At 36.8% G+C, this 17,083-nt stretch overlaps 1 protein-coding gene across 2 annotated transcripts in view; it reads right to left on the bottom strand.

Annotated features, from left to right (window-relative positions):
- Positions 1 to 13,271: 13,271 nt before the first annotated feature.
- LOC107088227 (neuronal acetylcholine receptor subunit alpha-9-II-like) overlaps positions 13,272 to 17,083 on the bottom strand; it is a 5,522-nt gene continuing 1,710 nt past the window's right edge. Inside the window, exons 3-7 of one of the 2 annotated variants that reach the window (XM_015380252.1) lie at positions 16,039 to 16,193; positions 15,661 to 15,841; positions 15,516 to 15,588; positions 15,237 to 15,344; positions 13,272 to 15,159 (exon numbers count right to left, since the gene is read on the bottom strand). In XM_015380252.1, the coding sequence (XP_015235738.1) occupies positions 14,393 to 15,159; positions 15,237 to 15,344; positions 15,516 to 15,588; positions 15,661 to 15,841; positions 16,039 to 16,193 (1,284 nt within the window). In that variant the 3' untranslated portion in view covers positions 13,272 to 14,392. Of the gene's footprint in view, positions 15,160 to 15,236; positions 15,589 to 15,660; positions 15,842 to 16,038; positions 16,194 to 17,083 lie in introns of both variants that reach the window. The other variant, XM_015380251.1, reaches the window with a different exon arrangement.

The following is a 17,083-nucleotide window of genomic DNA, read 5'->3' as shown; positions in this document are numbered from 1 at the left end:
AAGCAATAAACAAAGGTATTTCATATTTATCGTAGAGACTTTTAAAATCACCTTTTATTGATTAATAAACTATTGTGTGGATTTTCAGATTATTGTATTTCAGACCAACATTATTTTAATTTGAATTACATTCAGCATTTTAATTTTTTATTTTGTAGATGCTGATATAGAATCTCTTATCTGTTCTATTTACCAACGTCTAGCCCCTTAGGTGGGAAAACAGGCTTAAAAACTTATTATGATCTCAAGCTTTTTAGTGTAAATAATTTTCTTTTATTTCTGTTTATTACAGGTTTTAGTATTTTTCTGATCAGTCATGTTTACTTGGTTATCATGTGTATATCAATTTTCCCTGATTTCCTTGTTTCATGCTCCCTATCCAGCTGCAGCAAATCCAGTTAATTACAAACATCTGTTACTCATTTAAGCCGTTTTCAATCAACCCTCGTTAGATTCGGCCATTGTTCACCTTCATAGGGACCTGTACTCTGAAGCAGGATATGTGGTTTATCAAGGTAACCTAAGGTTTGTAAATCGTTCTTACTAGTCTCCATGATAATATTACCCTCTCCAGATTAAAGATTTAGAAAAATATTTTTTCCTTCTCCTCACCAAAATATAGCTAAACAGGATAATTTATGGTAATATTTTCACTAAAGTCATCAATAAGGTAACAATTAAAGATGTTATTTTACTCGCCTGATAATAGTTTTATATAAGAATCTACTAATGAAATCAGAATTTTATTAAAACACTGATGCCACAGAAACCATGTTCTTACTACCAGCTATTATGTCAGAATATCATGCCAGATTCTTCCCAAATTGTTAACTACCCAAATGTATGTTTTTTTCAAAGCACTTCAATACAACCTATTTCCCATGGTGGTTGGCTGAATTTGGAGATAAAAAGAAAAGAAGAGAGTGCAACAGCATCCAACATCTCATGTCAGGATTAAAGAAAAGCTCTCTTTAAGTATGCTGCTTATTCACCTCACAGTGCGGATGCAAAAAAAAGAAAAAAGGTATTTTAAACGTGTGTCCACTGAGCTCAGAAGAAAAAAGTTCTTTATGTTACAGCTGAGCAAATAAAATGTGGAAATGAGATTCATGCATCTCTTGAAGTGTGAAACAACATATATTAAACGATTGTGTATTCAGTCACACTATTACATATGAAACCCCCCCTGTGTAATTTCAATTTTTTTTTTTTTTACAGAAAACTATCCCAGTAAGACAAACCTGAAACCAGAGACACTGCTGTTTGCTTATCATAACAAATCATGGCAAACTGTTCACTGGGCTGCAGCCAAATGCATGCTGTTACCCCCTTAAGGGCAGGACAAACAGACACATGTGCTTGCAGGTACATTCACATGCACACACACAAAGAGGTCCAGAAAAATATGTGTCCATGTGATAGAGCTTATCTTAAATTGAATAAGCACCAGCATACATTAGAAATCTCCTTTATGGACGCTTAGGTTTACAATTGCAGGCATTTCTGCAGAAGGTCTTAAAGATAAGTCTGTAAAAGAAAAGCATTTACTGCATACTGCAAAGCAAACCCCAGAGGGGTCCCCACAGCTGCTGTCCATAGAGGTCATAATGTAGCCCACATGCTATAAATCATAAACAGCTATTTGAGTAAAACACAGAAAAATACATTTATATCACATATAGCAGACATTTTCACAAAGCAGCCACAGTGCTCGTTTTGACCAGAGGGAAGAATGTAAAATTTTCTGGCAGGAATAAAACTAAATCTGTCCTCCAACATCATACTGTAGGGGGTCTTATGTTAAGAGTGTGCTTTTTGTTATTTATGATCTGTTCTTGAAGGGTGAAAACTGTGATACCGACTGCAGTCAAGAAAGTGATTGGTAAAACAGTGGACACAGCTAGTTTTTTTTTTTTTTTTGATTGTTTTCTATTTTCACAATATTCTCCATCACTTAACCACACTGCCCCCATAATCAAATAGTGGACAGGTAAAGAATATATGTGTAAAGTAAGTCATGCAGAACCGCTTCAGTTAAAATGCTCAATCTTTTCAACAATTAAATATCCTCTGAGGCATACAAGTTCTAAATTTTCCTTTCTGGTCAAGGGTAAATTTGTATTTTACAAAATGCTTCCATAGCCATTCTCTAAGTCTGGCAGTTCAGCTGCACAGTATGGACAGTAAGGCAGAAAACACACTAAAGAAAACAGTACAAAAAGAGGGAGAAAATGGAACAGAAATGGAATGAGGCTCTGTTTGCTTGATCAATTTAACTTTTTACCTGAAAAACTCCTAGAACTGCCTTTACAAATATGAATATTCAGGTACACGTCTAGGTACAACCGAATGTCACATGACCCATTAATGAGACTTAAAACCTTCATTTTATCATCTGCCTCTGGTTCAGTGGTCAAGAACGTAGTCCGTCAAGCAGAAAAAAGTGTTATAATGACTAAAGGGGTCAAAGAAACATGTCTGATGTGATCAAGAGCAATATAATTGTCGATATCATTTATCTACTGCTGTTAAGCCCCAACATGGAGCTTACTGAGCAAAACTTAAGCAGATAAGAGTAATAATCACAAAATCAATGGTAGTTCTCATTAGCATTTTCTCTGTTTGTTTTCTGCTGCTCAAGCAGTTCTTCTTGATCTTAATTCAATTTTGGATCAGTCACCAGAAGTGACAGGTATGACATGTAAAGTGTGTTAGTGTGTTGATACATTTACAGTATCTGTCACTGCCAGTGTGAACCGAGCATGTCTCCAGCCAATCCATGCCTGCACCGGAAATTTGGGATGACAAGAAGAGCAAGGATCCAGGTTGAGTTATTTCAAAACCACATATTAATAAACTGAAAACAATCTGAGAGAAAATGAATTCAAATTGTATGACAAAAAATGAAATATAAAATAAAGTGCTTTTATTGACCAGTAGTAGACTAGTCCTTAAAAATATTTTTTTACTGAACTGTGGCATGATAATAGATTAGTATTAATGCCTATGTTAACCTTGATATCTGTTTGATATCTATAAGATATCAATGGTATTATCAAAGACAAAGGTAATTTTCTCTTGTAATTGTTCTTGGGTTTTACAGTAGCAGGCTTTGCTTCATAAGTACAAAAAATTACATCCTGATAAGAATTTATTCTCAAAGAGACATGTTAAGAATTGAGGGTAGGTATCCGGTTTACGTTCAGTTAAATGCTACATTTATCCGCTCATGTAAATGTTATGTTCTGCTGTTGTCAAAATTACATCAACAAACTTAGAGAGCTTGTAATGAGATATAATTTTAATTTTATTTGAATGAATTTAAAGATAGTAGGCCCAAAGTTTATCAGGTTCAGTAGGCGGATTTTAAGTGAGAAGAAAAACCATCTTGGCTATGAGGGTTTTCCTACTACCTGACCTCTCTATCCACTGACATTACGTCAAATCGATTTCTTCTCCTCCTGCAGTGGCAGTTGGCTCACTTCCCTCCGCTTATCAACATGATGATTACACACCCCTGTGACTTCAGTCACCCAGACCCCACCCAAGTGCCAGTAAAGAGATTATGGGCAAAATTGATTTGTAGCTTCACACATTTCCCCCTGGTCAGTCAAGCATTTTTTTTTTGTCCCTTCCAAATGCCCTTCATCAATCTATCCACATTCAATTCAGCCTGTCAAATAACTGCAGCAAAGCAATTCATTATCATTTGAAATGGCCGTTCATTCTGTTAGGAATCAAATAGGTTTAACTAGCAAACTGGTGTGTTTAGTATTTCAACAGGAGTTGTGATTAGGAAAATGTTAGTTTCTTCATACCCAAATAACATAAACTGCCCAAAATAGGGAGAGATTTTATACAAACAAAGGTAAGTCCCCAAAATGCAATCAATAAATTGTAAATATTTGCATCAAAACTTTGCAAAAAATGTGGAACCTTCATAAAATAAATCCATCCACCCATTGATCCATCCATGGGATGGGATCACAGGGAGCTGATGTCTACCTGAAGCATACTATGAGCATAAGACAGGGTACACCCTGGACAGGTCACCGGTCTGTGGGGGGGCACTTCACATTCAAATATTCTAAGTCAGTTAACCAGAGTAGACCTAAAAAATTTATCTTTTGGTCCTTATCAAAAGTATCAACATGTTGATTAGCTCAGTTACTTTCATTTTATTTATTCTTTTAAAAACTTCAATTCATTAAATATTATCATAACACCTGATATTAGATGTTGTGCAGCCTTAATGATTTGTGCTGATAACTTTTAGCTTGTGTACATCTGTTTAAAACATGTAACCATAGTAACAAGGTTAAAATTAGCTTATTCATATTATATAGCATCAATTCACAATGCATATCATCTCAAGTCACTTTACAGAGTCAGCTCAATCACATCAACGAGTCAGATTGGTTAAGTCTTAAAAGTCTGATTGCCTTCCAATTTAAGGCTGTTAGTTGTTGCGAAGACCCAGATGACTGAGAATTTACACAGGCATTTATTAATATAGGTATGTCTTTAAGTAAACACATTATTTAGTGAATGATCTTGAAAATCCAGGTGCAGTAATTTAACAGTTTCCAGCTAGAGTGATGTGATTTTGGTGAAAATGATGCAATATCTCATAAAAAATAAAATCATTTGCTACAAAATTTGCAGCTGAGCAGAGCCAGGCGTAGTGTAGATTATGTTCCTTGCATAACAATAAAGAAAGCCTTGGATAACCTGAGCTACTCCTACAATATCTTACCAAAAAGGGAAACTTTCAAGAAAGTTCAGCAGTGTCATTTTAGCCCTTTCGTTCCACCATCACCTGTTGATGATTCTCAAAATAATGTCCTCGTCCCCTAAATTATTTATCTAGTGAGATTTTTTATGATGCCTCTCTCTGCTACACTTTCACCTTTTCTACAGATGGTCAGGTATTCTACACAAAAACCAAAACAGAAACAAAAACATGGATTTTTTTTTTTTAGGAAAATATTGAAGGTCTACTCATCTCTTACCCTCTTACCACCTCTATTGACTCTTTGCACATAACATCATGACGACACTTCCATGTTTGTTGAAGTCATGCATCACCAGTGATCTGAAATGCTACACCAGAAAGACACCAGAAAGAAAGAACCTTCAGGGTTGGAGAGAGAGAATTATTGAAGAGTTTACAGAAACAAGTTCAAGTCAAGATAAAATATTTCAAGGAGGCATACAGTAAGAAGCTGGAGAGCAAGCTCCAGCAGTAAGCTATCAGAGAGGATCTCATGCTTTAACCAATAGGAGGATTTGGACAGATGCTAGGCTTCACCCCCCGTATGATCTAAACTCATTTTTATGTAGTCTTTAATAGTAGCTTTTAAGTTCTCAGAGAAGCTCAGTCTCCTCTTATCCTGCCTCTAGCCAAAAAGCCATTCCACCTGTATATAACCAAAGATTCCCTGACTTTAATCATCCCCCTTTGGCTATAAGGAGATGTTTATGCTCCTTTTGCATCCCCCAAGAGAAATAACTAAAGATATTTAGCTAATAGTCTAAAAACATTTTAATATGTCTACCTGTTTTCATATTTAAAATAAGTTTGGTAAGAGTTTTTCTTCTTCTGCTATGTTAACCTCAGAATTAATGACTCAGACTATTTTTGAACCTTTTCTTAGGCAGGTAACAAAGACTCCAAAGCTGCTCTATTTACATCACTGTCTTTGTGGAGCTTTTTTTTTTTTTGCTTGTTTTTTCAACAGTAGGCTGACAGGAAAGGGGGTATGAGAGAGGGGGAGAGACATGCGACAAAGGAACACAGGTCGGATTCCAACCCGAGTCAGCCGCGTCGAGGACTTAGGCCTCCATACCTTGGTCATGCTCGTTACCTGCTGCTCCACCTGCATGCCATTGTGGAGCTTTTTTTAAAAGGCATATTTCTTTTTTCGAAAAAAACAAAACAAAAAACAGCTCCCATATTCACAAAGATTCTCTAAGTTCTCTCAGAGAGCTCCTAAAGTTGGCCTAACAAATATTTACTGACGACCAAATTTTAGTTTAAGAGGGATTCAGCTACAGGTACTGTAGTTGTGTCAATATTATTTTTCTGTTTAAAGTTTTAATTTCACAGGGTTATTCGTTATTCTTCTGTAATCTATTTATCCTTCCTTACAATTACCTTCCTAGAGATTCACCTTTAACCTATTCTACCACTTAAACTCTTATTTCCCCCTGTGGGGATGAGGACTTTAGTATGTTAATTGTAAAATCATTATAGAATGTGGGCTGCACGTTGTAACATCGGGTAGCGTTTTAGCCTTGCAGCAATAAGGTTCTGGGTTTGATTCCCGGCCTGTGGTCTTTCTGCATGAAGTGTGCATGTTCTCCCTGTGCATGTGTGGGTTCTCTCCGGGTACTCCGGCTTCCTCCCACAGTCCAAAAAATAAGACTGTCAGGTTAAATGGCTTCTATATATTTTTCCTTAGGTGTGAGAGATAGGTACTGACCCCACCGCAACCCTGCAAGGACTAAGCGGGATAAAATGGATGGGTTATAGAAGTTTGAGTGTTTTTATTTATTCAATGTTTAGAAGTGGATCGGTCCAACTCTGGCTTATGAGATGGTTACGTCTCCACCAAGACATTTGAGAGTTTAAATCAGCAAACTTTGTTTGGATCAAATCTGAGAAAACAATAAATACATTTATAGGTAAACTTTTAAAATATTGATGTAAATGATTGGTAATTTTTTTGTTGTTTTTTTTTTTTTACACAATCAGAGCTGTCCATTAAACTTACACCTTATACTTAAACCTAAATATAATAAAACTCTTGGTTAACAATGGTATGAATAATAGTTTGCAAAAAGAAAAATAAACTTTAATAATCAATAAGAAGAAACAAATACTTGACACTGAGTTAAAAAAAAACAACATAAAATTAAATAAACAACCATTGTGAGACCTTCTGAAAAGGATTATAATTTAAAAAACTGAGGGAGGATCATGAAGACATGAAAACAACTAGGAATATATTAAGCAAAGCAATCGGACCGAACAGTAAGCATAAAAGAGAAACAAACAAAGTTTGGTATAATAACAACAAATATACTGCTGATGAATTAAACATGTTTTTTACCGATACTGAAGCAAATATATCCAATTCTGTGAATCCAGTTATCTAAAAAATATCTAAAACAGGAACCTGAATAATGTAGTCGATATTTGTTTGGGACATAAACAAACAGAATATCTTACTTATTCTAAGAAAATGCAACAGTAAAACATCCATAAACTTGATGGACTAGATATGACATTATCTAAAGATGCATTGACTCCATTTTTAAGACTCTGATCATTTTTTATCTTTCCAAACATACTGGTGCTTTTTCAGAACAAATGAAAGTTGCCAAAGCAATCCCTCTATATTACAAATGGGGACAAATGTCAGTTTAAAGACCCCTGCTGTTGCTCTCGCATTTTTCTACAATCTTAAAGAAATGATTCAAACAAAAAAGATTTTTCCTAAAGAAACTTTAAGCAATTAGCAGAAAACAGTAAAAACCTACATCATAAAGATCCACATGTTCAGCACTTATTAAATTTACAGAAAGTATTATAGCTGCAGCCAAAAGAAAGGACTACACAGTCGCAGTATTTTTTGATTTATGCAACATATTATGTTATGAAAACTACATTATGATAGTATTAGGGGCAGGGCACACCAGTGGCTTCAAAGTTTCAACACACATCGTCATTAGAAGCTAAATTATAGTCATTTTTATAATATATACATTTATAATATATTTGGTGACAGGGTGTGGAAAAGGGTTCAGAAGTTGAATATTAACTTATTATCCTTTTGCTACTCCTGTTTGTTCATTTCTAAACATATGTAAGTAAATATGTATTTCCAAAATTCAACAAATGCAATATTATGTTTCTTTCCATAACTTAACTTTATAAACTTAACAGAACCTCAGTGGGATGTGACCTCGTTTTGTTCAACATATTTTCCAGAACACAGTGAGATCAATGTACTGATACCATATTCGGTGTTCCTTCACATAGAACACAAAATAGTACTATTGAAAAATGTATTGTTTTTTCACATACATAACATGCAAGAAGAAATAACATCTTCTTTCAAAGGCGCTCACTGATGTGGAGAAGAGAATCTTCCAGCCCTACTGTATGTGACCTTCCGTGACCTACAGATATTTTTCTTTGGCAGCACCAGAAAGAGGGGAGTGTTTAACTTCAACCCCCGAGGTCCAGATCTGTTCCCAGAGAGATGACACAACAGTCATTAGACTGTGACATCGACCCACACCAGATCCTTCTTTGAAGCATTTCAGCTTAGCTCAATCTTCATAACTCTATTTTCATTTTCAAAATGTTCCCTTAACCTCCAATTGATCTTTTCCAGAGGGTAAAGATCACCTATTGTTAAAGAAGATAGTTTAAGTATTATCTTTAAGTCATTAGAGTTCATGTTAGTTTTTATGTCTTGTTTATTGATTAATCAAAATGTCAGTCTTATAACCAATATTATATTAGTTGGTTAATTAAGTTACACACAATTTCAGGGCAACTTGGACCAAAAAGCTCTATACATCACCAGTTAATCTAATAGTGATGTATTTGAACAATCAGAGGATACTAAAATACCAGGAAAGAATCCACACACCAATAGGGAGAAGATACAGACAGTCCAAAAAATGACAAAGGGCTTTTTTGTTTTTCCCAAAAAGATAAAACAAAAACCTTTTTTTCCCCCCAAATTATATAAACAAAGAGCCTTTCCTCATAGAAAATAGGGTTTAAAATTAAATAAAAAATTCATGAGATTGTGTCTTACTATTATCAATAATGTGGAAAAATATAAACGTAAAAGAAAAAACTTGTTTTTCTTTTTGTAATTTTTTGGGTTCAAGGGCGCCGCCATGTTGCAGTACTGTAAGCGATGATCTCACGGGGTTGGTTGATGCTTTAGCTGGAAGTTGAATACATTGAATATACTGGCAATACCTCAGAACTCTAAACATTTAAGAAATTTGGTATGATGGAAAACGAAGCTGAAAGGTCATTCAAGCATCTAAATCACATTTCACGTGCTTGAGCCCATTCGGCGTGTTACTCGAGTCATAGTAAAGAGAGGACAAGTTTTGGTGCCGGGGGTTCTGACTATCCTTGCTACCCGACAGAACACTGGTTGTGGAGATTATGTGAAGCAGAACACTTTTGAGTCTGGCAATCTAGTGGTCAGTTGGGCAGCCAGCTAAAGCCTAAAGCTGCTCCAAGTGTTTTTTTCAGTTTCACCGCCTATAAGCTGGGTTCAACTGCCTGGCTAAAACACTCCGAGAGCGGGTCAAAGTTAACAATCAGCCATGATAACAGGGTGCGATGACAACCTAAGGGGGCAGAGCAGAGACATGAAAAGTTATGTTAGCAGGTATTAAGTCATCAACTATGCCCCTAACTCAAAAACAAATGTCCGTCACTAGAGCTTAGCTCTCTGACTTTATTAAACACACTTTTTTTATAGCTGAAACAGCAGCCATCAGGATGAACATATCTATCTGTCCTCTCCCTCACCATCCTGCGGCCTTTATTCCTGAAAAGTGTTTACCGGTCGCTCCAATGTCTCAGCCTGGCCACTGCTAAAACTTCCACGTCTTAAATAAATGGTAAATGGTCTATACATATAGAGTGCTTTTTCAAGTCTCCTGACTTTACATTCACCCATTCATTCACCCATTCACATACACACTGATGGTGGCAAACTACATTGTAGCCATAGCTGCCCTGGGGCTTACTGACAGAAACGAGGCTACCATACACCAGTGCCACTGGGCCCTCTGACCACCATCAGTAGGCAATGGAGGTCAAGTTTCTTGCCCAAGGACACAACGATACGGAAAGCCGGAGCTAGAACTGACAACCTCTCCGATTGCAAGGCAAACTCCTGCACCGCCACTGTCGCCCTGTCACCAATATCTTGACACAGCAATCTAAATGTCTGAAAACTAGTAATGCACAATTCGATGTGCAGTGTGTGGTTCAGGTCAGCCTCCTGACAGCAGATGAACAGCAACAACCACAGTTGGTCTAATCAAAACACATGTTCCGTTGTCCAGAGATGGGGGATCTGGAGTCAACAAGTCATTTCTATGTCATGTTTTTGTTCTACCCAGCCACTGAACCTGGTGAGTTCAATTTACACAGATAAACCAGATTGGAATCACCTGGTTCAGTGGCTGGGTAGAACAAAAACATGACATAGAAATGACTTGTTGACTCCAGATCCCCCATCTCCCCCATTGTCAGAACGCATCCATAATTCATTGTTTATCTGCAACCTGTAACATGCTATATATCTGGGCATGCACTTTACACGGGATAGGGCAGCTTGTTGGGTTGAATGAATAGTAACTACACCAGATCCACAGCTGCCTCTTCTCTGCTTACTGAGGCCCAAGTCACACCACCAAATGGGCTCTAAAGGATAAGAAATTTAATTTAGACACTTGAGTGTCCTTCCAGCTTCGTCTTCCACCACACCTAATTTCTAAAATGTTTAACAGTTTTGAGGTACTGCCGGTATATCAAATGTATTCAACTGCTAGCTAAAGCATTGACATACCTTCTGATGTCCCCGCTTGGAGCACTGCAACATGGCGGCAACCTTGCCAAAAAAATTATAAAACAAAGCTTCAATTTTTCTTTTACTTTTATATTTTTCACATTTCTAATATAATTGTTGATAATAGTAAGACATCTTCTACAATAAAATTAAAAACAGATACAGCAGATTCCAGAAAAGGATCTCTTATTAAAGACTAGGCACAGAAATATTTGTGAAAACATCAATAACACCTTAGATATACACAAGTTTGTAAAACCCCTGAATTTGGAGTTGCTTACTTTGTTTTTAATCAAGTGAAATTCTTTGCATTTCTAACAAATAATTGTTATCTGTACACGTTTAAAGTTAAATCTGTCTTATTTTCTCCATTCTACACAGCTTTAGCCAGGCATCCGGAGAATCAGGAGTTTATCTAAAATGTAAGTTCAGCTCCTAGATATTTATCATCAGAAGTAGCATGTTTGTATATAATCTGAGTGATGGTACTATTTCTTATAAACCTTAACAGTTAAAGGACAATTATAAAGCAGTGAAAATGTCTCTATTCAGGCTTTCTCTGTTTTTTTTGTTTTTTTTTATCTGATGACATAGTTCACGTTTAGATTTTCAAACAGATTGTATTGTCTGTGTAAAGTGCCTTAAGAACACATGTGTTGTGAACTGACACCACGTAAATAAACTGAATTGAATTGAACCATGACCACTTTGGATGACAGCATGAATCAAACAACAGTATCTTCCCCTTTCTGCAGGTCTGAAGGTTACTGCAGAGAAAGAACCTCAATGGAGACACTTAGAAGCACATAAAAAAAATAAACTGCCTAGTCCCAAAACATTGTTTTTATCATTCTATTCAGATATTGAGAAACAGTGTTGTGTTTCTCCCTAGTATGACCTGCTGGGGGAGTGGAGAAGCAGACAATTATCATCTATTTTTTTGACTTTCAGTAATGAAATGTCATGAATGGATCAGTTAAGAAGATAAAAGGGAGATGAGAACTACTTGCAAAGCTGGTACTCATGCAGCAAACCTCAGGGCAATAGAATAATGGCTGAAAATTGAGCGCCATCTACTGTAAAGTTAGGGTATTGTTATTAAAATACAAAGGAGAGCAGCTAACATTTAATTTCATTATTATAACTTGATGGGGTTTTTTTTTCTTTTTTATTATATTGGCTTCCAGTTGTCGTGAGGGGAAGCAACACATATTATAGATCTTTTGCATTATTGAATTTAGTTTCAACATTGACAAAGTATGGACCCCAGCCAAGCTCCATCCCATGCTTAGATGGGATCCTAATGAAAGTTGTAAGTAAAAAAAAATGTCTCCAAAGCTCAGCTAACTGAGCCAATGCTGTAAATATGAGTGTGGAACAATTCATCCAGATCCATGTGAAGGATTTAAACAGCATGCAGAAAACAGCTACAGTAACCACTGAAATATACTCAGTTATACTTAGTTTATTCAGCCTTATATTTTCTTTAAGGGTTTATTTTTGATTAACTAATTATTACGGAGTAGAAATGTATTTGTATTTTGTAAACTAATTTTAAGAAACTGTAATAACCAAATGTTGATAACTTTTTAAAGAATTATTTTTCTCCAATCACTGTCAGTGACTAAAATAAAATGTTGGTTGTTCATTGTTCAAATATGCCCAACTGTTAAGGTATTAGATATTATGCATTACCAAGATTTTTCTTGAACATTCTTCATATGAATGTCACAGTTTCATTGTTCCTTTTACCCTCGGGCCATTTATTTTTCTCATTTTTCTGCCTTTGATTCCCATCTGCATACATATACAGAAAGAGCTGCAAATATATTTAAAGCACTTGCAAATATCAAGCTGGTGGGCTTATAGGAAAAGGGGCGTGATGGTGTGCACTTTGTGTTACATAATTGATGCTCCCTATTGCCTTACGTCCTCACTGCTGTGCTGGCAGCAAACAAAGCTCGCTCATTAACTATTCACTGAATTATTTGAACAGAAAAATGATTCTGTGGAGCTGCAGCACCTCAAACTCCTCAGGCATCTGATTGCACAGTTATTAAAAAGACATGGGCTGTCTCTGCTGGCCATGTTTTAATTTAATAGCAGATCGATGTGGTCAGAGATGAGACCATGACGTAGATTCAAATCAGAGCAACGATTGAGCAGCATCCAAACATGTTTTTTTTGCATAGATTTGTTACTTTGTTAAGATGAACATGAATATTAAAGAACTTAAAACATTTAATATGTGTTGCATCAAGTTTCTACATAGTTTTATATCAGCCTATCTGGATGTCTAGGGGGGAAAAATTAATCGGAAAATGTAGGGGGAAAATTTTTTTTAACCTATTTGGCATCAACTGAGGAGGATAAACCGTATTTTATACTTTTTACAGGATGATTAACATCTAAAGATTAGTGGTATTAATTATATGTATTATCTACACAGGCTCCTGTCCATAAGCTTCGGATAGCGTCTTTAGAAAACCTCTTTTGTACACAATCCTAAATCAACCTCTATGTGAAGGTGTATATTTTTTTTAACATGGATATATGTGATTAAATTAAATCAAATTAAATTGAACTGAATTAAATGGTTATTGTGTTAGGCAGTATTACTCCTTTGAATCCCTGTTAAGGAACACTGAAGTAATCTTTATATATTGTTGTTTTTTTTTCACCCATCTTGTTAAAGGGGCTGCACACCATCTGTGGTCAGATGCTTCAGGGTTTTTCCCCTTCTCTTTCACCCCAGAAGTAATCACACAGTAATAACCACGTCCTCTAAAGGGATGACTCTCAAACAGGTTTGATTTTAACACTTTAATCTAAATAGGGCTGCACAATGGCTGCAAAGATCAGCACTGAGGCTTTTGCCAAATAGGATGGGTAACTCCAAAATTTTGATAAATACTTGGCACGCCTATGCAGGGGGCAGAACAATGCCTAAAATGCTGTCAGTGTCACCATTTTGGTGTTTAGGTTATGTTATAAAATGTGTCCAAAACTTTATCTTAGTGTTGTTGCAGCATCCTAATCAACTCAATAGCAAACTGTTCCATTATAAAATCCAATCCTTGGAAGTGAATCTATCTCTCACATTGTGTCTCTATAAGCTGCCAAGTATCTTCAAATTGACCCGTTTTCTTCCTAACTGACCATAGTTCATCTGTCCTTTTAATTATGTCAATTAGGATAATATGTCCTTACATCCTTAAGCATAAAAATCAAAAATTCTATTTCAAAATAAATATTTTTCTGATATCACAAGAACCACAGGTTTGATCAAATGTGGTAATACGAACATTAACTAATAATGCTAACAACAAAAGTTCAAAATCTTATCCTAAATTATTATGACAACGAATGTGTATGTGCAACAAAGAGGAAAACTTTGCATCCAAGCATTTTAGTGGAAAGTTGGGTGGAAGGAAATGGGAATGATAGAAATAAAACAAGGACCCTTGATAGCCAAAGATTTGACAGGGAGGTAAAACCAACTTTTTTTAAGAACTTGGGAAGCTTAACAAACCACTGACTGCTGCTACAGAAAGTTCTTCAAGAAATAGGAATAGGACCTGGGTTACTTCTGGGTCACACTTCCTGTGTAAAACTGGGCAAACAATGTACAAGTTTTTGCCTTCTGCCTTAATAAATGGTTTAACTTTCACAAATCTACATCTGCAATGGTTGTTAAAAGGAAAACCACCCATTTGAATTTATGGGTTTGGCCAAAGGAATGTTCATTAAGTCAAATCTTGAGTGCTTAGTCATTTCGCCTTGCCAAGGACAAGAATGCTCATGAGGAAGACCATGACGAAGAAAATCCACATGAAGAACCTGTCCATCACTTTAGCAATCTTCTTCCACTCTGCCCCCTTGGCACATGTGGCCTTCTGCTCTCTGAAGCAATTAGCAATGTACTCAACGTTGCGGACTAACTTGGTGTCCACATTAGGAAACCCACTGCCAAAGCTGCAGAACACGCAGGGGCCAAAGGTTACCGTGGGACCGAGAGGTGGAGGCTTTTCATCTTCAGGGCAACAGGGAAACTTAAAGTCGTTGGTAGGATCTTGAGGATTTTGGTCCACACAGTAGTCGCTCAGTGTGTTTTTACGGATGGAGCCCTCATACCTATTAGGTCCTGATCTGGAGAGATGGTTGCCGTCATCTCTTCTAATGTGGTGCTGCACTTTGACTCTGCTCTGCTGTTGCTGCTTGTAAGGCTGAGATCTTGGGTATCTGTGGCCCTGATGGTCCTCTTGGCTGCTGTGCCCTCTGGGTTTTCCATTTGCATGAATGTGAGAATTAACCACATCATCCTGAAGGTAGTGAGAAGACGAAGCAGAGGAGCCAGAAGCACAGTTCTCTCCTACTTCATAGACAAAGAAAATCTTTGACATGTAGTCAATAATGAGCACTTTTGCCCAGTGTGGGACTGGTTTGGCCTCAGCGCCACAGAAATGGATGTTCATGATGAAAATGGTGAGCGCTGTGGAGGCTGTTACCATAGTCATTGTGGCAATATAGTACTTTCCTATGGAACAAAACAAAAATAATATATTTTTTTGCTTTATACTTGCACAGAAAATGCTGTAGAAAGTAGACTGTTACCTATAAGAGGCACACTTTCTGATGGTGGCATGCTCTCAGCCACCATGAGCTGGAACACAGTGAGAGCAAGGAGAACTGTGACTCCAAGGGAAACCTTCTCACCAGAGTCTGCAGGCAGGTAGAAGCCCAGAGGAGCCAAGAAGGAGATTAGGAAGCATGGAAGGAGCAGGTTAAAGATGTAGAAGGAGGAGCGGCGCTGCAGGAGCACTGTGTAGGTGATGTCTGGGTAGGGATCAGAACAGCAGCCGTACATGATCACATTCTTTGTGGCCGGCATACCGTGGCATTCCCACTCCACGTTTTCTACAAAATCAGAGAGGTCACCGCTGTCCATGCCCATGATGATATCTACCTGCATGACGAGGGATGAATGATTAAGTAGAGGCAGGGCATTACAATAGTGACATATAATTCATGTCTGTACCTGGTTGCCATTGTATGTCCAGGAACCAAAGGTGAGGTTACATTCCTGGCTGTCAAATGGAAAGTAGGAGACATCAACAACACAGGAGCTCTTGGTGATGGCAGGAGCATCCCAAGTTAACTCTCCATTGTAGCGCAACTTGACGTTTGTGTCCATTGGTCCTGAGAAATCATCATCGGCTCTATAGGAGAGGAAAAATGTTAAATCGTACTATAAAAAAAAAGTCAATAATCAAAAAGCATTGTTTAAAATGAATGTGGTGTTTCATTCTTGATAGAATTTGGTTAAAATAAGCCGGAAGGAGCATTTGCAAATCATTTTGTTTTTAAATAGCTATCTGGTGTGAACATGTCTGTGTTGGACGACGTACTGGCGTACTTGTTATAGAGGACAAGGTCGGGCCTCCACACTAGGCTGCTGGGAATGTGGATGACATCTAGACCATCATAGTCTTCTTTATTCCACCTCAGGTACGCATCGTGCCATGTCTGCCTAATCCACAGGTAAGCTATCAGCACCTGGTTCCTCTCATCCTTAACACACACACATAGAAAGGCACAAAAAATGTTGCAAAAATTCAACATTACATCCAAAATCACATCTAAGTAGCTAAGTAAAGTAAATAGGATACAGTGTCTACAAAAGTCCATTCTGTCACATTATAATTATAAACATACTTACAGACATCATTACGTGATGGAAACAGGCTGATAATATTGGGACAACAGGGGGCTAACACTATCTCTCAATTATAAAACCAAAAACAAATGAGGATGATGACATTTGCATGTCTTATACAATCAGTGTTGCGAAATGGGCTGTGATAATACCTAATTTAATTTCCCTTTGGGATAAATAAAGTATTTTTTAATTTGAATTCAATTTAAAGTCACACAAAGGATTGTGGGGTAACTGTATTGTTTCTAGCAGTGGCTAGGGATATCATTAGGTTAGCATACAGTAGCATACTGCTTCCTGGTCCTAGCTCCTTCCTAAGTGTCAACACTATTTGGAAAACCCTTATTATGTGGACGCCAGATTCACTTCTGTTGCTTTATTTTCCTTATCAAATTGAGGTATACCAATTGAGTCCAAGTCTCTTCATGTGAAAAGCTGATTAGAGAAAAACTCAACAGTTTCAGCTGTAACTGAAAAAAATTATTGAGATGTATTAGAGATACGGAAGTTTGATAACATTCCACTCCATACTTTGCAGATTTCTTTTTTTGAAGGAACATTGAGAACCAAGAATAATTTTGCTACCAATTCACAGCTATACACTATTTTTTTTTCTATTAATTTAATCACAAATAAACTGTTATATGTGGTAGTAATGTTACAAAATTAGAGTTTGAGAAGATATTAATAGTTTTTATTCCTGAGACTATGAGGAAAAGATTTGGAATAATTGCCTATCGATGTC

The sequence above is a fragment of the Cyprinodon variegatus genome, unplaced genomic scaffold (genome assembly GCF_000732505.1).
Source record: "Cyprinodon variegatus isolate N-32 unplaced genomic scaffold, C_variegatus-1.0 Scaffold210, whole genome shotgun sequence".
Classification (NCBI taxonomy): Eukaryota; Metazoa; Chordata; class Actinopteri; order Cyprinodontiformes; family Cyprinodontidae; genus Cyprinodon; species Cyprinodon variegatus.
This window is presented reverse-complemented; position numbering and strand designations above follow the sequence as displayed.